This window comes from Tachyglossus aculeatus, chromosome X1 (assembly GCF_015852505.1).
Source record: "Tachyglossus aculeatus isolate mTacAcu1 chromosome X1, mTacAcu1.pri, whole genome shotgun sequence".
Classification (NCBI taxonomy): domain Eukaryota; kingdom Metazoa; phylum Chordata; class Mammalia; order Monotremata; family Tachyglossidae; genus Tachyglossus; species Tachyglossus aculeatus.
In genome coordinates, this window is record NC_052101.1 from 87,322,805 (window position 1) to 87,346,773 (window position 23,969).

Consider the following 23,969-nt stretch of genomic DNA (forward strand, 5'->3'; position numbering starts at 1 on the left):
GAATTTGAATAGTACAGATGAGAAAACTAAAGCCCAAAGAAGCAAGTGACTTACCCAAGGTCTCACCAAAGGCAAGAAGTAGAGTCAGGATTAGAGCCAGAGTGGCTTAGTGGAAGAGCACTGGTCTGAGAGTCAGAGGACATAGGTTCATTCATTCAATCATATTTATTGAGCACTTACTGTGTGCAGAGCACTGTACTAAGCGCTTGGGAAGTACGAGTTGGCAACATATAGAGGCGGTCCCTACCCAACAGCGGGCTCACAGTCTAGAAGGGAGAGATAGACAACAAAACAAGACATATAAAACAAATAAAATAAATAGAATAAATATGTACAAGTAAAATAAATAGAGTAATAAATATGTACAAACATATATACATATATACAGGTGCTGTGGGGAGGGGAAGGAGGTAAGGCGGGGGCAATGGGGAGGGGGAGTAGGGGGAAAGGAAGGAGGGGGCTCAGTCTGGGAAGGCCTCCTGGAGGAGGAGAGCTCTCAGGGCTTTGAAGGGAGGAAGAGAGCTAGCTTGGCGGATGTTGGGAGGGAGGGCATTCCAGGCCAGGGGGATAACGTGGGCCGGGGGTCAATGGCGGGACAGGCGAGAACGAGGCACTGTGAGGAGATTAGCGGCAGAGGAGCGGAGGGTGCGGGCTGGGCTGTAGAGGGAGAGAAGGGAGGTGAGGTAGGAGGGGGCGACGTGATGGAGAGCCTTGAAGCTGAGGGTGAGGAGTTTTTGCCTGATGCGTAGGTTGATTGGTAGCCACTGGAGATTTTTGAGGAGGGGAGTAACATGCCCAGAGCGTTTCTGCACAAAGACGATCCAGGCAGCGGCATGAAGTATGGATTGAAGTGGGGAGAGACAGGAGGATGGGAGATTCTGTAGATTCTATAGGTTAGTAGGTTCTAACCCTGGCTCTGTTACTTGTCTGCTGTGTGACCTTGGGCAAGCCACTTAACTTCTCTATACTTCAGTTACCTATCTGTGCACATAGTAAGTGCTTAATAAATTCCATCATTATTATCATTATTATTATTATCTGTAAAATGGGGATTAAGACTGTGAGCCCCATGTGGAACAACCTGATTAACTCATATTTACCCCCAGCACTTAGAACAGTGCTTGGCACATAGTAAGCATTTAACAAATACCGTAATAATAACCCAGGTCCTCATTCTTTCCACCAGGCCATAATGAGCCAAATTTATAAATCTGCTATTTCTAATGAGTGTGGGCTGCTGATCAGTGGGTTGAGGGATAAGGACCTGACTGGAAAATAGCCACTGCCCAATTACATAAGTATGCCTGTCATTGAGGGGAAACAGAAGACACCTCTTTTGTTTTTCTCTGGCACTTAATGAGTCCCTCCTATTTACCAGGTTTAATGAATCCCATAGCATCAGTGGGTTGACCTAGAGATGGAGGAACTTGCATTCAGTCATGATATAGCCTCTCATTAATATTATTTGGTGGGAGTGAGACTCCACCCCCAACCCTTGACAATTAGCTCGGCAACTGCATTCCCTTTTATATGGAGGTTTGTTCCAAAGTCACTATTCCTTAGGGGTTGCTGGGCAGGCTGAATGAAGGGAATTAAATGCTGGGGGCTGCAACTAGTCAACATTAGACCCCCAAGGAGGGATCTCATATAATGCCCAGAGAGCAGAGATCTGCCAGGCTAGAGTGTACAGGGAAGAACTAAAGGTCAGAGGGCAGAGATGCCTCTTTCCTCCCCAAACTGATGTGAAGGGAAAGGATGTAATTATTTTCCCCCAGGTAGTAGCATAGGGCAGAGATGAGAATGGGCCCCATGTGTCCTATGTGATCCTCCCTTCTGTAGAAGAGCAATAGATTGCAGTCTTGGAGCAGGCAGCTCTGGTGGTACATTTTCCACCTGATGAGTGAGTAAGGATGCTAGACTTCCTCTTGTGGGGGTGGTGGGAGGGGGACTGTGATCAGGTCCACCATTGTACCCATTATTGTGAATATGACTTCTAAAATGTCACCAAATCCTTTTAGTTCTAGCTTCACAACATTGCTAAAATCCCCCCTTTCCTCTCCATCCAAACTGCTATCATGCTGGTCCAAGCACTGATCCCATCCTGCCTTGACTACTGCATCAGCCTCCTTGCTGACATTCCTGCCTCCTTGCCATCCAACTCTGCATCAAACAGAAATGCCTTACCGTTGACTTTAGAGCACTCAATCCCCTTGTCCCCTCCTATCTTTCTTTGCTGAATTCCTGCAACCCAGAAAGTTCACATCGCTCCTCTAATGCCAACCTACTCACTGTATCTCAATCATGTCTGTCTTGCTGCTGACCCCTTAACCACATCTTCCCTCTGACCTGGAACTTAGTACAGTGCTCTGCACACAGTAAGTGCTCAATAAATACAATTGAATGAATGAATGATAGACCACCACCCTCCCCACCTCCAAGGTTTTATTAAGAGGCCTTCCCTGACTAAGCCCTCAGTTCCCCCACTCCCTCTCCCTTCTGTGTCACCCTTGCACTTGGATTTGTACTCCTTATTCACCCCACCCTCAGCCCCACAGCACTTATGTCCATATCTGTAACTTATTTGAATGTCTGTCTCCCCCTCTAGACTGTAATACCTTGTAAGCTCCTTGTGAACAGGGAAATGTCTACCAACTCTGTTAAGTGTTTAGTACAGTGCCCTGCACATAGTAAGCACTCAAATATGATTGACTGAGATCCTTATTTGTGGTATTTAAGCATTTACTATGTGCCAAACACTACTAAGTGCTGGGGTAGATACAAGTTAATCAGGTTGGATACAGTCCATGTCCCACATGGGGTTTACAGTCTTAAGCCACATTTTACAGATGAGGTAATTGAGGCATAGAAAAGTTAAGTGACCTGCCCAAGGTCACACAGCAGAAAAGTGGTGAAATCAGGATTAGAACCCATGTCCTTCTGATTCCTAGCCCATGCTTTACCCTCTAGGCCACACTTCTTTCTTTCTGGGAAGGTGAGACTGCTCATAGCTTCTAGGAGGTTTCCCATTTCACTACCTGGAGATGGTCTAGTGTAGAGTCCTGCATCAGATTTTCTTAACAAATCCCTCTTCCAGGGTATTCAACACCCACCCTTCTCCCCCAACCAGAGACTGTATCAGCACCAGGGACCAGACCTGAGCAAACTTCAGTGATTCCCCATTCAGAAGATTCAATAAGGATATAGAGATAAAGAGGCTGGGTTTCTAAGAACAGCCATGTCTGAAGGCTCTTTGTCATGGATAATGTCAGACAGATGCTCTGTCCAACACAGTCAGATCGCAACAGGAGGTATGGACAGAGGGAGTTTCAGCTTTGAAGAGCCAGGCAGGAAATGTCATCAGGGGAGAAAGGTGTCTTGATGGGGCAGGGGGAGGAAAGAAAACTGTAGACAAGGGCTTTTCAGCAGTGAAATACCTCACAGCAGTGCCAGGTGGTCCTCAGCTCATGCCTCTAAAATAAATTATTTGGGCGTGCCTGGATAAAGGAAGGTAAAGGCAGAGCAATGGGTCAAATGGGCTTTAGTAGGGTATCACAGGGAATGTGTCTACCAAATCTGTTACATTGTACTCTCCCAAGCACTTAGTACAGTGCTTTGTATAAAGTAAGCACTCAATAAATACAATTGTTTGATATCCCAAGCTAACCTTTTAACAGTACTTCACAAGCAAATCTTCCCAGCTCTGACCAATTGCTCACCCTCTTCCTTGCCTGGAATGCCCTCTCCCCTCAGATTCACCAAAACATGTCCCTTTCCTCCTCCAGAGCCCTCCTAAAAAGTCACCTTATGCAGGAGGCAGTCCCTCTCTTACCTTCCAGCTCATTCCATCCCATCAGCCATCTATTCATTTGCTTGTGTCTCATCATTTGATTCCATTCCATCACTCTCTTATTCTATTGTATATGTGGCTATTTGTGTTCCCTTGTCTCCCTTGTTAGATTGTAAGCACCACAAGGGCAGCGATCATACTTTTATTTCTATTGCATGCTCCCAAGGACTTAGTACAGTGCTCTGCACACAGTAGGAGCTCAGCTAATCCCATTATTGGTAGTGATAAAGAATCCCATGGAGGGGTCTTGAATGTTTTCCCAAAGGCCTGGTGTGAACAGAAGCAGGCTGGTCTAGTGGAAAGAGCATGGCTCTGGGAGTCAGAGGGCCTGGGTTCTAATCCCAGCTCTGTCACCTCTCTTTGGTGTGACTCTGGGCAAATTGCTTCACTTCTCTGGGCTGCAGTTACCTCATCTGTGAAATGGAGATTAAGACTGGGAGCCCTGTGTGGGACAGGGACTGTGTCCAACCTGATTATCTTGTCTCTACCCCAGAGCTTACTTGGTGCAGTGCCTGGCACATAGTAAGTGCTTAACAAATACCATTTTAAAAAAACCAAACAAACAGAAAAACAGCCAAGGGAGAGCCAGCATTGACTAATGGGTGAATCCAAGATCTGGGTCTATTATTTCTGAGAGAGGGAATGATAATTATGGTATTTGTTTAGTGCTTATTACGTGCCAGGCATATGAGGAAATCCCTTTCACTGAAACCTACTTTCTAGACTATAAGCTCGTTGTGGGCAGGGAATGTGTCTGTTTATTGTTATATTGTACTCTCCCAAGTGCTTAGTACAGTGCTCTGCACAGAGTATGTGCTTAATAAACATGATACCTTCATTAACATTATTTACTGAGCACTTACTGTATGCACAGCACTATACTAAGCACTTAGGAGAATACAACAGAGTTAGCAGACACATTCCCTGCCCACTACAAATTTACAGTCTAGGGTGTTGGATGGGAGTCAATTAAACCCCTTATTCTGCCCCTTGAGGTCAGGTGCCCTCACTTTCTTCACAGGGCTCATGTTTGTCAGCAACTGAAGTTGCAGCAGGAACAGTTCAATATTGCAGGGGAAGAATTTGTTTGGAATGAATCCACTTTCCTCTAATATTAGTTCCAAACTCCTGGATTGGGGCTCCATATAAGTGATGACAAACAATGAGGCTTTTGGATGTTGATACTTGGGAGTGGAAGCAATTCCAGAATATCCCACCCCCACTAATAAGCAACTCATTAACAGGAATGGGATGCCCTGGTTTGGGATGAAGTGGGATACAGCCTTCAACAGGACTTCAAACTGACCCCTAGAGATAGCTTAGAGGTTCACTTGCAAACCATTATGTATTTCCTTCAGGGGATGTTTGAGACCCATTCCCAAATGGGTAATGACAGTATCACATAATAATAATAATAATTATGGTACTTGTCAAGCATTTACAAGGTGCCAGACACTGTACTAAGCTCTGGATGTCTTCCCCCTTGAAGCTGCACAAGTTTTTTGCAGACTCACAGATGGCCAGCATCCCCCAATATCTAATCAGTCTGTCTACAGCTTGGTGTTTCTGTGGCAAAGCCCTGGAAGATGAAGGAAGGTTTCCAGAAAGCTGGGTTTGAGTGCTAAATCTCTCCTGCTGCATAATTCAGCATGCCCTTCTCCCAGACCATGGACCTCACAGAATATTTCCTCTCCACATCTCACCATGCAAGAGAGGAGTAAGACTGAGGGCCTAGATTGATATGAGGCTTGGGCAAGGATGATTCTGGTTCTGTCCCTAGAGGGAGAAGATTTAGGGGTGAAGGGATCAAGCAGGTGGTGACCAGGTCAACCTTGCATCATCTTTATCATCTTGTTTCCTCCCACCCCAAGAACCACAGAGTTCCAGTAATGAAACTCAATGGTTTTCTTTGGCGCAAGCTGAAAAAAACCATCTTCAGATGTGCACCCAGAAATAATAATAACAATACTAATAATAGTATTTAAGTGTTTATTATGATAATAATGATGGCATTTGTTAAGCACTTACTATGTGCAAAGTACATAGTAAGGATACAAGGTGATCAGGTTGTCCCACTTAGGGCTCACAGTCTTCATCCCCATTTTACAGATGAGGTAACTGAGGCACAGAGACGTTAAGTGACTTGCCCAAAGTCACACAGCTAACAATTGGTGGAGGTGGGATTTGAACCCATGACCTCTGACTCCCAAGCCTGTGCTCCTTCCACTGAGCCACACTGTATTATGTGTTAAGCACTGTTCCAAGTACTGGAGTAGATACAAGCTAATCAGGTTGAACGCAGTCCATGTCCCACATGGGGCTCACAGTCTTAAATCCCATTTTATAGATGAGGAAACTGAGCACAGAGAAGTTAAATGACTTTTCCAAGGTCACACAGCAGACAAGTGGAGGAGCCTGGAGTAGAACCCAGGTCCTTCTGACCCCCAGGCCCATGCTCAATCCACTAGGCCAGTGATAAAGACAAATAATAAATATAGTTCCCAGCTATCTTGATCTCTTTACCTAAGATCTTTCATCATGCTTTTTCTTCCTTACATATCACCATACCAACATACACCCCAATTTGCACTCTTCACTTCTCCCAAGTTAACTTTCTAAACATTTGTCACTTTCAACTATTCTCCATATCCTTCCCCCCTCCCTCCTGGAACTCTTTCCCCCCTTCAAATCTACCAGACCACAGCTTTCTCCATCTTCAAAGCCCTCCAAGATACCTTCCCCAACTAATTCACAGCACCCCAATTCAAGTCACTCCAACTGCCACTCTTAGCACTTATGTGTATATGGATTTATGTATTCCACTCATTTTTTCAAACTCTTACCGTTGCCAGTTATATCTATCCTTTCCTTCTCCCACCAAATCAATCCATCAGTGGTATTTATTGAGCACTTACTGAGTGTATACAATTTATGTCTGCCGGTCTCCCTCATTAAATTGTCAGTTCCCTGAGGGCAGGGACTGTGTCTTTTATTTTTATTATATGCTCCCAAATGCTTAGTATGGTGCTCTGAATTCAGGAGGTGCTCAATAAATACTGTTGATTGATTGCAATTCTCTTTGTTCAAATGCACTGTCATTGTTCAAGGCTTCTCTCCGTTGCAACTTCTGCCCTTCTTGTTTTTGGTCACCCCTTTTCAGCTCACCATTCAGCAGCTGTTTCAGTATCCTGCTGTTCTCACATATCCCATCTGTGAAGGTGTACTGAGGAGAGCCTAGCATCAATACTAGGAGATGGGCTTGACTTAAGGACTTCCTTGTTCTTGATCCTGTCTTGTCAATCAATGTTGCTCCTTGTGAGCAGGGAACATGCAACTCTGTTATATTGTACTCTCCCAAGTGCTTAGTACAGAGTAAGTGCTCAATAAATATGATTGATTGATTATGTTGCCTATGGCCTGTAAGAGATGCTGATTAAATTCAGTCAAGATTAGAGTAAGTAGTGTCACCTTAGAATCTGAAATCTGAAAACCCTGAAAGATCTGATTCTGAAAGACCATTACATCTGTTGTATGCAAAATATTGACCCTAGGTGCTGGAGAATACACAAAAGAAGTAAAAGATGTGATTCCCTCTCCTCAGGGATCTTATTGGAACGGGGAAGACAGATACAAATTTATGGATACGCCAAAAGTGAGAAACTGGGTAGTTATTTACTTGTCTATTATTAATAAGCCAATACATTATGGTATTAAGCACTATGAACCAAGCACTGTGCTGAGGTGGATACAAGGTCAGTTCAGACACACACAGTCCCTGTTCCTCATGGAACTCACAATCTAAGAGGCAGAGAGACAAGGTATCTTATACCCATTTTATCATTCTTATTTATTGATTATCTACTTTGTCCCAAGCACTATACTGATTGGGAGAGTAAAATAGACTTGTGAGAAGCAGCCTGGACTAATGGAAAGAGCATGGGCCTACGAGTCAGAAGACGTGGGTTCTAATCTCAGCTCCACCAATTGCCTACTGTGTCACCTTGGGCAAGTTACTTAACTTCTCTGGGCCTAAATTTCCTCATATGTAAAATGAGGATGAAATACCTGTTCTCCTACTTAGACTATGAGCCCCATGTGGGACTGGGACAGTGACTGTGTCCAATCTGGTGAACTTGTATCTACCCCAGCCCTTAGACAGTGCTTGACACAAAGTAAGTGCTTAACAAATACCATTATTATTATTATTATTATTATTACCATCATTATTATACATGATTTTTACAGGAGAGGAAGCTCAAAGAGGTTTCAAAGAGGTCAAGCAACTTGCCCAGTGTCACACAGCAGGCCAGTGACCCCGGCTAGGACCAGAACTCAGGTCACCACACTCCCAGTCCCATGCTCTCTTCCACTCTTTCCACTAGGCCAGTCTGAGTGTGGCTGGGACTGATGGGAAGGTTACTTTTAGATAGAAGCTCGTGACTTCTCAGACAGATGGGGCCTCTTCCCTTGCTTCTGGGCATCAGCACTCTGCAGCGGTGTGCTGAGAGAGTGTAGATTAGGCAGGGAACATGATCGGATATATGTCAGCCCTTCCCCTGACACTTCACCCTGACCTCCCCTGCCTCTCTGCCTACAGAGGAGTGGGGAAAGAGAATCAGGCTATATGGCTATATCCCATGCCATTCACCATACACCCTTCTCTAAGCTTTTCATGTGGTCTGTATTACAAGGTGTGACAAGGATGGAGCTGTGAATAGGAATTTAATTTTGGAAAGGGCACCATTTCAGTAGAACTATTCAATCTTCAGCCCAGTTGAAGGAAATCCCCCTCTAAGGCAGTAGTGGAAATGAGTTTTGTAGCTGGGTCACATCAAAAGAAAGAAGCGCCCTGCTGAATGAAGACCAATTAGGTCTAGATCTGAGCCCTGGAGCTTGGTAGCAGTGTAAGAATGGATTGGAGACAGAAACTGATGCCTTCCTTCAACTTCCTCCCCCATTCCCAACATCTTCCAAAGATTTAAACTCGAGAAAATGACAACCAACTGTTCTCAATTTTAAAAAAAAACAAAAACAACTGACACTTAAATCCCTGTTGAACATGTCATGCTAACAGATAAGATTTTGTCACAATGAATTTGTTGCTTTCATTCTATACTCATGGGAAATTTTTAGGCAAAGGAGAGAAAACAAGTATGAGTTCTCTGCTGGCCTGAATGACAGTTCTTTGTACTCTTGGTGATTTTGCCCTATTGGGCAGGCAGCTGGAAAAAGTGCTAATTGCCTATTCTCCTATGTCCTGGACAGCTCACCCTCCCATCTGCGTCAGTGCTTTGCACAAATATGAAATAAGAAATCACAGCTTGGGTTGCAGGAAGTTCCTATGAAGGCTAGGATTGCTGGACTGTCTTTACCCCAAGCAATGAGGAAACCTACAGCAATAAATTCCTTGGGATTTTTTTTTCTTTCAAGGGTCAGTCTGATACATTTGGCTGCCCTGAGGGGTGGGGCTGCAAAAAGAAGCTCTTCTCTTTCTCCTTGCACATGTCCACATCTCTCTCCCCTCCTCTGGTCCCACATTCTGCGTGGTCATCTTATCTTGATGTGCATGCATGCAACGTAACATCATGATGTCACACCATTTTGGAAAATAATATTTTGCTGCTACTCTATGCCTATGGCCTCCCCTCTACCAAGCACCACAGGCAGCTTGACTTTGAGACCCTAATTTATGCCCCATGAATAGATCTCTTCTAGTCTGCCACCACCTTGGAAAAAGGCAGCCACTCTCCCTTCTCCTCCCCACTCACATCATGCAATTCTCTGAGCCAATGACATGTCCTACTTAGACCCTGCGGTCACCAGCCTGGCTTATAGAGGGGTCAGGAGGAGAGGAGAGAAGGTGGGGAAAACAACAAGTTGCCTAATACGTTGAGAAAAAAAAATTAAGTGGCTAATAGGAACTGGGGAGGAGTAAGCATAATTGGCTTTCCTGCCCAACTTCCCACTCCCTAATATTGCACCATGAGGAAATGTGTCTAGGGAACTAAGCAACTGTGAACTCTTACCAAGCCTGAGGATTCTAGGGGTTGAGTGAAATTTGAAATCTGGTAGTAGAGTAAACAAATATCAACTGAGCAATACTGACCCTGCTGATCCACGCTTGAACTTAATATATGGAATAGAAGCCACATAGATTGGAGTGAGGTGGGGTTATTAGGATAATTCCTCTAGCCTGTAAGATCCTGGTGGGCAGGGAACATGTCTAATCAACTCTATTGTTTCATACTCTCCCAAAAGCTTAGTACAGGACTCTGCACACAGTGCTCAGTAAATACCATGGATTGATTGATCTGATAATAATAATAATAATGACATTTGTTAAGCACTTACTATGTGCAAAGCACTGTTCTAAACAGAGAAGCAGCATGGCCTAGTGGAAACAGCACTGGCTTGGGAATCAAAGGACCTGGGTTCTAATCCTGGCTCTGCCACTTACCTGGTGCATGACCTTGGGTAAATCACTTAACTTATCTGTGCCTCAGTTCCCTTATCTACAAAATGGAGAACAAATATCTGTCCTCCCTTCCACTTAGACTGTGAGTCTGATGTATATTTTGTATCTACCCCAGTGCTTAGTACAGTCCTTGGTACATAACACTTAACAAATACCACAAACAAAACCACAAATAACAGAGACAGAGGAAAGTGGGGAGGAAGAGGATAAACTTCTTTGTCTACAGTGGGTAGATCACATGTGTAAATCAGAAATTCAATCCTCTGTAGGATGGGGTCTTTCCAATGTCCACTGGGTTGACAAAGTCTCCAGAGCCAAGCTGCTCTGGAGTTTGTCAGAAAAACTCAAGGCTAGGGGTGAGTCTCAGTACCTACATGGCACCAAATCTATTGTGGCAAAAGGACAACTTCGCTGAGTGCTCATGCCTAATAGGGAACTGATTCTGACTGCCTTTAAGGATATTAAACCTCAGTGCCACAAAAATATAGGCTCTGATTTTCCCCCCTCTTCCATGCTGTATCTCCTGTATTTCTTACTGTACCAAGAATCTACCATGTATTATACAAGCTTGGGCTGTAAGAAAAACACAAAAAGCCCTAAGAGTTCAATTAGCTTATCCCACTGTCTTTGGACAAAACTCAGACAGAGGAGAATATTTCCTGTTTTTGAAGGTAGCAAAGGTTAATCATCAATTAACCTTAATCAAATTATACATTTAATCAGTAACATTCATGAACAAATAGTCATGTGCACCCATACTATAAACAATAAAGCCATTGAAGTCTAAGTTTCAGTGCAACAAATGCTCAAAATGGCACATATGAATGACATGTAAGGTGACCATAACATCCTCAACTATTGTTGCAGTCAATCATAAATATTGAGCACTTACTTTGTGCAGAACACTGTACTAAGGACTTGGAAAAGCACAATATAATAGGGGTGGTGAACACTTGTACTGCCCACAACATGTGGCTTAAATATGATAAATGCATTTGTATTTATGTGCAGGGATTTTCCGAATAATACTTATCTTTGGAAGCTTCCCAGAGACTTTCTGACTCACCCTGAACAAATTGTTCCCTGACTCCAATCCATAACCTTAGCTCTAATCCAACCTTTTCTTTAAACCTGACTCTGACCCAAACCTAGTCATTCAGCAACTTGATTCCTGTAAAAGACTGAACTGAAATTGTTGGCATTATTACCTTTGGGGTTTTGACAGTTTGTCTCACATCTGTTTTTCAAGACTTAGAGGAAGAGATTCCCTTAGCTTCCTCAATAACATATTCTACCATCCTTACAACCCTGTCCGTAATACCTTCCTTGTATCTGCAAACGTTTACTTCCCTCATGAACTGTTCATCAGTGAAAATGATGAATAGCTGATCATTATGCATTGAACAATAAACTTTCATGTTCATTCATTCATTCAATTGTATTTATTGAGCACTTACTGTGTGCAGAGCACTGTACTAAGCACTTGGGAAGTACAAGTTGGCAACATATAGAGACGGTCCCTACCCAACAATGGGCTCACAGTCTAGAAGGGGGACACAGAAAACAAAACAAAACATGTGGACAAGTGTCAAGTCGTCAGAACAAATAGAATAAAATTAAATTCTATTAAATTAAATTAAATGCACATCATTAACAAAATAAATAGAATAGTAAATGTGTACTAGTAAAATAAATAGAGTAATAGATCTGTACAAACATATATACAGGTGCTGTGGGGAGGGGAAGGAGGTAGGGTGGGGGGGATGGGGAGGAGGAGAGGAAAAAGGGGGTTCAGTCTGGAAGGCCTCTTGGAGGAGGTGAGCTCTCAGTAGGACTTTGAAGGGAGGAAGAGAGCTAGCTTGGCGGATGTGTGGAGGGAGGGCATTCCAGGCCAGGGGAAGGACGTGGGCCGGGGGTTGACAGCGGGACAGCGTGAGAATGAGGTACAGTCAGGAGGTTAGTGGCAGAGGAGCAGAGGGTGTGGGCTGGGCTGTAGAAGGAGAGAAGGGAGGTTGAGGTAGGAGGGGGCGAGGTGATGGACAGCCTTGAAGCCAAGAGTGGGAGTTTTTGCTTGATGCGTAGGTTGACAGGCAGGCACTGGAGATTTTTGAGGAGGGGAGTAACATGCCCAGAGAGAGACCGTCATCCCAATTTTGTAACATTTCCTTGTAGGCCCTATTTGCCAATCTGGTATCTTTGTGGCTCTTTTCTGAATGCCCTCCAACTTCTCCATAACAATAGCTGAATAACATTGAATGGTAAAGAAGACTCTAGTGAGAGGTTGAGGCCCAGGAGAAGATGTCCTACATCAAACATGAATAATTTTCTGCTTCTGTCTGGGAGAGAATACAACTGGATTTCAGAGAGAAACTTGTTTTTGTTTTTTATAATTATATTTGTTAAGCATTTACTATGCACGAAGCACTGTATTAAGCACTGGGATCAATAAAAGCTAATCAGGTTGGACACAGTCCATGTCCTACATGGAGCTCACAGTCTTAATCCTCATTTTGCAGATGAGGTAACTGAGGCACAGAGAAGCGAAGTGACTTGCCCAAGGTCACACAGCAGGCAAGTGGCAGAGCTGGGAGTAGAACCCAGGTCCTTCTGACTCCCGGGCCCATGCTCTATCCACTGGGCCATGCTGCTTCCCAGCTTGTGAGAGTCTTAATATGTTGGTAGTGTTTTAGCCACAATACTCTGGTAGTAGAATGGAGACTTCCCCCACCCCGCTCTTTGAGAACTTCCTAAATATTTTCATTAATGATTATTATGAAAAGCAATCAAAGCTGGAGGTTCAGTGTGCATCAATCGGGCCATCTGTTTTCCATTTGCTGAGACCACAAACAGGCTTGCAGGAGAGGTGGTTTGGGTTTCTGCCATTCTGATAATGATCCGCCAGGGCTGCAGAGCAGGCAGAGGTTGCCAGGTCCGGGATTTGTTAGCAGAGGGCTGGTTTCCGGAATACCCACTGAAGCGCTAGTTATTTCCGGCAACATGACTCTTGCAATTTCTCTTCGTACCCCCTTTTCCTGATAAAGCTGATGACACCCAAATCTACATCTCGGCCCCCTGCTCTCTCTCCCTCCCTTCAGGCTCCTGTCTCCTCCTGCCTTCAAGACATCTCCATCTGGATGTCTGCCCGCCATCTAAAACTCAATATGTCCAGGACTGAACTCCTTATCTTCCCTCCCAAACCCTGCCCTCTCCCTGACTTTCCCATCACTGTAGATGGCACTACCATCCTTCCCGTCTCACAAGCCCGCAACCTTGGTGTCATCCTTGACTTTGCTCTCTCGTTCACCCCTCACATCCAATCCATCACCAAAACTTGCCAGTCTCACCTCTGCAACATCGCCAAGATCTGCCCTTTCCTCTCCATCCAAACCGCTACCCTGCTGGTTCAATCTCTCATCCTATCCCGACTGGATTACTGCATCAGCCTCCTCTCTGATCTCCCATCCTCCCGTCTCTCCCCACTTCAGTCCATACTTCATGCTGTTGCCCGGATCATCTCTGTGCAGAAACGCTGTGAGCATGTTATTCCCCTCCTCAAAAATTTCCAGTGGCTACCAGTCAACCTACACATCAGGCAAAAACTCCTCACTCTCGGCTTCAAGGCTCTCCATCACCTCGCCCCCTCCTACCTCACCTCCGTTCTTTCCTTCTAAAGCCCAGCCCTCACCCTCCGCTCCTCTGCTGCTAACCTCCTCACTGTGCCTCGTTCTTGCCTGTCCCATCATCGGCCCGCAGCCACGTCCTCCCCCTGGCCTGGAATGCCCTCCCTCCACACATCCGCCAAACTACCTCTCTTCCTCCCTTCAAAGCCCTACTGAGAGCTCACCTCCTCCAGAAGGCCTTCCCAGACTGAGCCCCTTCTTTTCTCTCCCCCCACCCTCCCTCCTTCCCCTCCCCACAGCACCTGTATATATTTTTGTACAGATTTATTACTCTATTTTATTTGTACATATTTACTATTCTATTTATTTTATTTTGTTAATATGTTTTGTTTTGTTGTCTGTCTCCCCCTTCTAGACTGTGAGCCTGTTGTTGTGTAGGGACCGTCTCTATATGTTGCCAACTTGTACTTCCCAAGCGCTTAGTACAGTGCTCTGCACACAGAAAGCGCTCAATAAATACGAATGAATGAATGAATAGGCCAGGTGGTTCAAGCACTGCAGTTCTCACTTCAAAAGCCATGGTACCAAGCTAATAAAGGGTTTGTTGGTCAGGATTGTTTGGGAGTTTGTTTTATTTCTTTTCACTCTGTTCCCAGCATGGTCCTGCGCATCTTATCTGTCTCTCATAAACCTGTCTGTTGGATGTTTTCTAGTCATGCCCCTGATCATGCTGCTTCCAAACTGAAGACAGCTGTGTGCCACTTGAGGAAACATTTTCTGTTTTCTCAGACTACAAACTACCCTCTCTTCATGGATGGTTGGGCTCCTTGGGATGGGGCCACATTGGTATCAAGAGATTAATGGAGTTGTGAGTTATTCTGGGAAAGTGGACCCCTCATATATCACTCATCCACTCAACAACTTTTCAATATGGAAGTGGTACCCCCACCTAATGGAAAGATCATGGACCCAGGAGTCAGAAGACCTGGTTTCTAATCCCAACTCCACCACTTGCCTGCTGTGTGACCATGGGCAAGTTATTTAACTTCTCTGTGCCTCAGTTTCATCCCCTGTAAAATGGGGATTCAATTTCCATTCTCCCTCTTCTTGGGTTGTGAGCCCCACGTGGGAAGGGACTGTGTCCAATCTACTTATATTGCATTGACCCCAGCACTTGGTGCAGTGTTGGGTACAGAGTAAGTGAACAGATATTATTATTAATAATAATACTAATTATGGTATCCATTAAGCACTTACTACATGCCAAACAGTATACTAAGCACTGGGGTGAATCCAGCATAATCAGGTCAGACACAGTCCCTCTCCTACATCAGACTCACAGTCTAAGTAGGAGGGAGAGCCAGGTATAGAAACCCCATTTTATAATGAGGAATCAGGCCAGTTGGGGGCACAGCAGGGTCTTGCTGCTGGGACGACACACAGAAATACACTGTTTTATGTCCACAGACCACATCCATCCACTAAGCAACAGTCTCTCAAGGCAACGCTGTTGACTTCCTGGAGAGTGGGCAAGAGTGGGTTGTGAGCTCACTACAAACCATTGCCACTAATCAAAAACTGTTCATGTCCAAATAATAATAATAATAATAATAATGGTATTTGTTAAATGCTTACTGTAGTAAGCACTGGGGTAGATAGAAACAAATAAGTTTGGACACCATCCCTGTCCCATGTGGGGCTCACAGTCTCAAACTCCATTTTACAGATGAGGTAACTGAGGCCCAGAGAAGTGAAGTGACTTGACCAAGGTCATAAAGTAGACAAATGGTGGAGCCGGGATTAAAACCCATGACCTTCTGACTCCCGGGCCTGTGCTTTATACATTATGCTATACGGCTTCTCCTAATGACATCTTGTACCTGCACTCAGAAGTCTCCTGTATGAGTAGAAAGTCCTCAGATTGTTCTCTTGCTTGCTAAAGAGGCAGCAGTCCCACTCAGCAGCACCCTGGTTGTCTGAAAAACTTGACTCAGAGGTGTACTGAGAAGGGAAGTGTCCTAGTGAGAAGAAGCATGGTCTAGTGGAAAGAGCATGGGCTTGGGAGTCAGAGGACATGGGTTCTTATCCTGGCTCTGCCACTTGCCAGCTGTGTGATATTAGGCAAGTCACTTCACTTCTCTGGCCCCAGTTCCCTCATCTGCAAAACGGGGATTCAATACCTGTTTTCCCTCCTACTTATAGATGGTGAGCCCCTTAAGGGACCTGATGATCTTGTATCTACCCCAGGGCTTAGAGTAATGCTTGGCACATAGTGAGCACTTAAAGAAAACTAATATTATTATTATTATTACCACAAAATGGGAAGGAGACTCAAAAAGGTGGCTAGACTTGTGAGTCAGATGGCCTGAGTTCTAATCCCAGCTCTGCCGCTTGTCTGCTTTATGACCTTGGACAAGTCACTTAACTTCTCTGTGTCTGTTACCTCATCTGATTAAGACTGTGAGCCTTATGTGGGATATGGACTGTGTCCAACCTGATTAGCTTGTATCTTCTCCAGCGCTTAGTTCAGTGCCTGGCACATAATAAGCACTGAACAAATACCATTAAAAAAAGCATTGTATTAAGCACTGGAATAGAATACAATAAAGAAGAACACTACTCAGTCCTGGCCCTCGAGGCTCACAATCTTAAATGGGAGCTGGAAAATTGGTGAAGGACACATGCGGTCACAAGATTGAAATGATAAACAAACCTAAGAGCACAAGGGCAACAATAAACACAATAAGACCTGCAGAACATTACAGTTGAAGGAGTCTTTTTCACACTCCCTTCACTCAGGCAGAGCTGGCCAGAGTTTATTAGGCACAGCAGCCACAGCCTTCCCAACATGCTCCTTGTACAATGAACGCTTCAACAATCTTCTCGGAATTTTCTTTTTCTTCAGAGCCACTCTGTCCCCTCCATCTCCCTGTCCTGCTCTGCATTTCTGTGGGCCCCCTCTGAGCAGGCTGACTACCTTCAGAAAGGTTTTTCTTGAGCCTCCCTGCTGCAACCGAAGGAGGAAAAGAGACAGTCTCCTCAACCCCACTTGTCAGGAGTCTGGGCGATCTTTTGCTCTAGGACACAAGTGGTCTGGGTGCACCATGCCAGACTGACTCAGGTATCCAGGATCTAGCTGAGCTGCTTTAAGGGCAGGCTGGAAACCCAGATGGCCTCTGAATAGAAGGAGCTTAAGGTGCACAGCTGAGACTTCCACCAAGTCAACACGATGTGATGTTGGAAGAAAGATTTATATGTAGCTAAATCCAGGGACATTATTATTTTTATTGTTAAGTGCTTACTAAGTGTCAAGCACTGTACTAAACACTGGGGTGGATACAAGTTAATCAGGTTGGACACATTTCCTGTCACTCGTGGGGCTCACAGCTGAAGTAGGAGGGAGTACAGGAACATAATCCCCATTTTAAAGTTGAGGAAACTGAGACACAGAGAAAAGTGACTTGCTCAGGGTCACACAACAAGCAATTGGCAAAACTGGGATTAGAACTCAGGTCATCTGCTTCCCTGGCCCAAGCTCTTTCCACTGGGCCAGGCATGTATTATAATGTGAATTTTCCTTAATGTGAGGGTTCATCAAGAATGTAGCCCCTGTGTACATGGGTATACTGAGTGTACAAGGCAGTCAACATGGCAGAAACACAGGCCAGCATATGGGTATGCAGGGCAGATGATGGAAATGTGAATTTTGCTCTCTACTGGAGGTTCTTGTAACAACCCTGGAGAGAAAGGAGGTTGTAACCACTGGCTAAAATGAAGATTGGGGCATATATGTAGCTTTCCATTTTCCAGGCCCTCCCTCTGCTCAGATACCAGAGATTATCAGAGTGGGATGTAGCTGCATTTTCTTGGGTCAGTTGCTTTCCAGCCCCCTTAATACTCATTGTCCTGTTCCTTTGCAGATGATGGGAAGCTGTCCTTGGAGGAATTCCAGCTGTTCTTTGCCGATGGAGTTCTTAATGAGGAAGAACTTGAGAAACTCTTCCACACCATTGATTCCGACAACACTAAGTAAGCTAGGCCATCGGCCTCTGATTCCCCTGCCCTTTGATAAAGTTCTAAAATTTGGCATAAACATAAGAAACCCACACTTATTAGGATACTGGTCAGCTCCATTTCAATTTTACCCTTTTTCCCCATGCCAAGAGTTCCCCCAGATGCCTTCTTGGGAAGTTGGGGTGATGAGCCTGCTCTAGTGGTTCCCTAACCCCTTTGCCTAAATCCTGAGGTTTCAGAGTCAGGAATTTTGCTCCTGTCTGTCCCACTTCCAACAAAGGGGCTAGGACGGGTGTCATTGTCAGGGTGCCAGAAAAAGCCAGTGAGGCCTCTCTTCCTTTTGGTAAACCCCTGCCCACCTCCCTAGTTTCTTTCCCTCCCTCAGACTTGTCCTTTTACATCATGTGGTAAAATGGAGCCTGGGCCTTATTGAGAGGAAGCACAGCAAGGAGCCACAGTTGGTCTCATAATGCTGCAAAACTAGTTAAGAGAGTCACAGAGGTGACAGTTCCACTAGCCCTGGCTAAGAGTGAAATAAGAAAAGCTGAGCACAAAAGGAGAATCCAACCCTAGCTGAAAGGGAGATCATGAATCTGAACTCTGGACAAGGAGAAGATTGGGCTCTACAAGGAGAAGCAACTCTGAGCCCCAGCTGAATGGTCAGATTGAATGGGAGTCAGAGTTATTACAATACAATTCAATGCTGTATTGTATCGTTCTTTCCCAAGTGCTTAGTACAGTACTCTGCACACAGTAAGCACTTAAATATCATTGGAAAAAAGGAGGGAGCCCAGGTGGCATCCTCTGAATCTCTGCTCAGGAGAGAAGGGGGCAGGTACCCCAGGAAATCACTGAGTCGAGAGGGATCTGAAACCAAGGACTCACCCAGCCCAAGTTGCAGTGGTGGGAGAAGAAAAGTAGTAGTAATGGTATTTATTGAGCACCCACTAGATGCAATGCACTTTACTGAGAACTTGGAAAAGTCCAACAAGTGCATGAGTTACATTCTCTGACCCTAAGCAGAGGAGAGAGGGGAGTTGAAGGTAATGAGAGTTGGGAAAAAGAAATGGGAATTGGGTGGGGTTGGCTCACTGAACCACTATCATCGCCCCAGTCCTCCACTGCCTTCTCCACCTCCAGTGGCTACTAAAGCCAGCCCCATGTCTACCACCAGAGTAGAAGCAGAGGTGATGGCAGAGAACAGTGAAGAGGGGAAGAAGTAAAGTCGTTTCTGCTTCTGCCACCCCACCACTCACTAAACTGAGAACATTTATGGATGATTCTAGTGTGACAGTGGTGGTGACAACAGGGGCAATAGCTGATGCCAAATACAAAAATGGAGGGAAGACTGGGTAGCCTCTTTTCCAGTCCTCCACCCTGCTGCCACACTGTAACTTCCACCCTTGCCATAGCTGAGGGATTCTATTCTGGGAGATGGTGTGGTCTAGTGAAAGGAGCTTCGGTCTAGGAGTCAAAGGGCCTCTGTTTTCATCCAAATTTGGCCACTGACCTACTGTGTGATCTCAGGCAAGTACCTTAATTGCTCTGTGCCTCAGTTTCTTTAACTATAAAATAGGGATAATACTCGCCTTTCGTTACCTCCCAAGGATATTGTGAGGACAAAAATAAGCTCAGAAATGCAAAGACTCCTTGTAAAATAGAAGTTCAAATTGATAAATTGTCACCCAGGCCAAAAATAGGACATTATTGGGTCAGTCAATAATATATATTGAGGGCCTACTGAGGGCACTGAAATAAGTGCTTGGAAGAGTACCGTAAGAGTGATCCCTGCCCAAAACATGACCATCCTGCCTAATGCAGGATGTCTATTCCCCTTGCCCCACAGGGCAATGAATGATATATGGGTCTGTTCTGGTTGAACACAAAAACAAAGAGGGGGAAATGGTCAGAGTGTATCTATGGGCAGATATTCCTGATCCTGGAGGTGATCAAAATCTGATAAGTGTGAGGGAGGAATGTTGTGAAATCTCTTTCTCTGAGAGACAGGAGAGATTTCTTTAGGCAGCAGAGATTCTCATCTGGAGATGAGTCGGCTTAGGTGTGGTCCAGCCACACAATTGGTGGCGGAAATATTCTCCTCTAACTGAATATGTGAGAGGCCAATTGACTCTGCCAGAGTACTACTGGGAACTGGTAAATTTTCACATTCCACTTAAAATTGCCAGTGGGCCCAGATGCTCAGCTGGTTGCTCAAGCTTTGTTTATCAGCTGCTCCTACATTCAATGTCCTATACAAGACCCCTGCTGTTGCCGGAATTTCCCAGGAGTCTGCCCAGAAATCAGATTAATATTACAGCCTGGCGCCACCAGCAGGACAATTTCACAGATATTTAATGATAACTTTATCTTGGCTTTATATCTGCTCATGGTGTCTCTCTCTCTTTCCCCGGTTCCTAGCTCTCCCCACTTTCATCTCACTTTTTCCTTTTTGTTGACTGAAACTTTCCTTGGCCGAGATCTGGGCTCAGAAGCAGACAGTTGGTTCTGAATTCAATCCCCTGGCTCTACTACATTCCCTGGGCCACTGTGGAATATAAACAGGAGTTCCAAGCTGAAGCTGCAGCAGAAGCTGCTGATTGAGTGTGAAGGACTAGACTGAGAACTGAACTCCAGATTCCAATCCTCGCTCTGTCATCAGTGTGCAACTTAGGAACAGACCTTAGACTCACTATACCACCCTTTATCTATTTAATAATAATAATAATGGTATTTAAGTGCTCACCATGTGCTAAGCACTATTGTATACATTGAGGTAGTTACAAGGTAATCAGATTGACCCACGTGGGTCTCACAGTCTTAATCCCCATTTTACAGAAGAGGTAACTGAGGCATAGAGAAGTTAAGTGACTTGCCTAAGGTCACACAGCAGACTCCCAAGCCTGTGCTCTTGCCACTCGACCATGCTGCTTCTACTAGGCCATGCTGCTTGTAGGCCATTTGTGAAACTGGGGATGATTGGAGTTACCTACTGACCACACAGCACAATGTAAGAACATATATATATATATATGTATATATATATATATATAATAAATATGTATATATATATTTATCTTAGGGAAGCAGCATAGCCTAGTGGCTAGGCCTGGGCCTGGGAGTTAGAGAACCTGGTTCTAATCCCAGCTCTTCCACTTGTAAACTGAGTGACCTTGAGCAAGTCACTTAACTTCCCTATGCCTCAGTTCCATCATCTACAAAATGGGGATTCAGTACCTGTTTACACTCTTCCTTAGACTGTCAGCCTCATGTGGGACCTGATTGTCTTGTATCTACCCCAGCACTTAGTACAGTGTTTGGTACATAGTAAGTACTTAACAAATACCACAATTATTATTATCATTATTATTATTGTTACATTTTTATTATTATTATTATTATTATTATTATTATTATCTTTGTTTTTCCTGAGCTATCCTTCTAACTGTACCTTGAGTTCAACTCTCCTGCCTCCATCACCTTGTTCAGGTTGTTCCCTGGTTTGAAACTCCATTGACCCCGACCCAATAGACCACCGTTATCCCCACATTCAAATCCCACCTCAACAACCCTTTCCTAATTCATTCCCAGCACCTTAAATAATAAAAATCCATCATTTATCACTAACACTTATACCCACCCCCAGAACTTTGGTATGTCCAATACATTCAATAATTTATTTTGGCTACTCTATTTGTAAATATTTTTATGCCTTTCTCCCACATTAGAGTGTGAGCTCCTTGTGGGCAGGCAATGTGTCACTTCTCCATTTGATCTTTCCCAAGTGTTTAGTACAGTGCATTTTATCCAGGGGGGTGCTTAGTAGATACTATTATTACTAGTGGATATGATCAGGAGTCAGTCTCCTAGGTTTCAACATTCTCTCAATAAGTCTATGCTCAGGTAGAGACCCAGAGAACAGATAGAAGGTGTTTGCATGATAAGGGATACAAGCTACCTCATCCAGGGAATTCCGAGCTCTTTACAACGGTGACCTGACAGCATTGTGGTGTCATGGCATTGGACGTTAGCTGCTCCTTGTTCTCCTTCTCCAGGGACCTATTAATACTGACTTTTTCATCCTCACCTCTTCCTTCTGTTCGCTGCTAGCATTTGTGTCAAATGAGTATCATTTCACCTGGAATGTTCACGTATGAGCACTTACTCTGATCTTTTTCATAGGCATCCTGCTGTAATCTCAGATGGAATTGGTGTTTTAATTGTCATTTTTATAATTGCATGGGGAAATGTGGGCCCTTTATATTATTTTTGTTTCTTAAAGCTATTGAAATTCAAACAAATGAATTGCATTTTTAAAAGAGCTCACTTTAGTCTCAAAGCTGGCTGGGGCTTTTGTGTCTTGTGTGATGCCTCAGCTTTCCAGCTCATTCCTCAGTTGGGTTTCCTTATTGGGTCCCTTTAAGATTTGGTTGCTTTAATTATTTGAAAGCAGAGTAACTGCAGAACTAAAAATTATTTCATGGAAGTTATTGAATCATCCCTCAGAACACTGCAATTACAGGATAGTGGTACCATTTCCAACATATCCCAAACACACAACCTTTCCAATCAGTTTTCATTTCTTCTGCCTGGTGTCTCCCCAGTGCTTCAGCAAAACTACTTGGATCCCACTTTCTCTTCCTCCTCCAGCACCCCATGTTTAACCTGGAATAATTGACATAGGAAATGGGTCAAATCCAGCATTTTAAAAAAGTTTCCACTTTCTCATACCTTTTATTCCACATTATGGAGAACTTCTGCTTCAGTTTTGAGTATTTCTTCTGTTTATTTCCCAAGTACATTTTCTTAACCTTGTAGGTTCCTTTCCAAATAACTCCAACTCTTTTATTATTGCTTTCTTCTTCTAGTTCATATTTCTGTCCTGGTTTCATATCTAGGCAAAACAAGACTTTTCAGGCCTAAATATTAAAACTGGTTAGTTTGGTGGGTTTTTTGTTTTAATTCCCTCCAGCTATTTCCCCACCAGCAGCACTGCCCAAGGGTGGGGGATATGTACCACCTTCACTGTAGGCATCACAGCTGGAGCTCTTTATCACTGATCTAGGAGAAATATAGCAGTGAAAGGGTCCATAGTGCTGCTTCATGATCAATCAGTCGTATTTATTGAGCACTTACTGTGTACAGAGCACTGTACTAAGCACTTGGGAGAGTACAATACAATAGAGTTGGTAAACATGTTCCCTGCCCACAAAGAGCTTGCAGTCTAGCGGGAAAGACAGACATTAATATAAATACTTAAGTTGTAGATAATAATAATAATAATGGAATTTATTAAGCGCTTACTATGTGCAAACCACTGTTCTAAGCTCTGGGGAGGTTACAAGGTGATCAGGTTGTCCCACGGGGGGCTCACAGTCTTAATCCCCATTTTACAGATGAGGTAACTGAGACACAAAGAAGTGAAGTGACTTGCCCAAAGTCACACAGCTGACAATTGGCAGAGCCAGGATTTGAACCCATGACCTCTGACTCCAAAGCCCCGGCTCTTTCCATGGAGCCACACTGCTTAAGGTGGGGTGAATAAAGGGTGCAAATCCATTAGCAAGGGCAAGGAGAAGGAGTAGGGGAAATTAGGGCTTAGTTGGGAAAGGCCTTTTCCATGCCAGTTCACTGTATTTTTCTCAAGTTTGGTGTGCATTTAGCTCTCCATAATCTGCTGCTTTTCTGGGACTTTCCAGACCATTTTCAGAAATCTCCATGTTCCTCTTGTTTGTCCAATCTCTGGGTCTCTCAACAGGACTGGAGATTTTTCTGAATTCAGAAATGCTCCCTTTTTGTGTCGAGTGGTCACCAAATTGACCTATTGTCTTCTCCTGAAGCCATCCTTAAGCCTTCCTGTTGCGAGTTTGGCCGGTAATGGTGGTTATTAGGCTTCAGCAGCAAATCAGGTTGGACACATTCCCTGTTCCACAGGGGGCTCACATTCTTAATCCCCATTTTACAAATGAGAGAACTGAAGCATAAAGAAGTGAAGTGACTTGCCCAAGATCACACA

General features: G+C 44.3%; 1 protein-coding gene across 1 annotated transcript in view; it reads left to right on the plus strand.

Moving 5' to 3' along the window:
* Positions 1-23,969, plus strand: part of NECAB2 (N-terminal EF-hand calcium binding protein 2) — a 154,388-nt gene that overhangs the window by 39,094 nt on the left and 91,325 nt on the right. Inside the window, exon 3 of the mRNA XM_038740814.1 lies at positions 17,863-17,971. Coding sequence (XP_038596742.1) covers positions 17,863-17,971 — 109 coding nt within the window. The remainder of the gene's footprint in view (positions 1-17,862; positions 17,972-23,969) is intronic.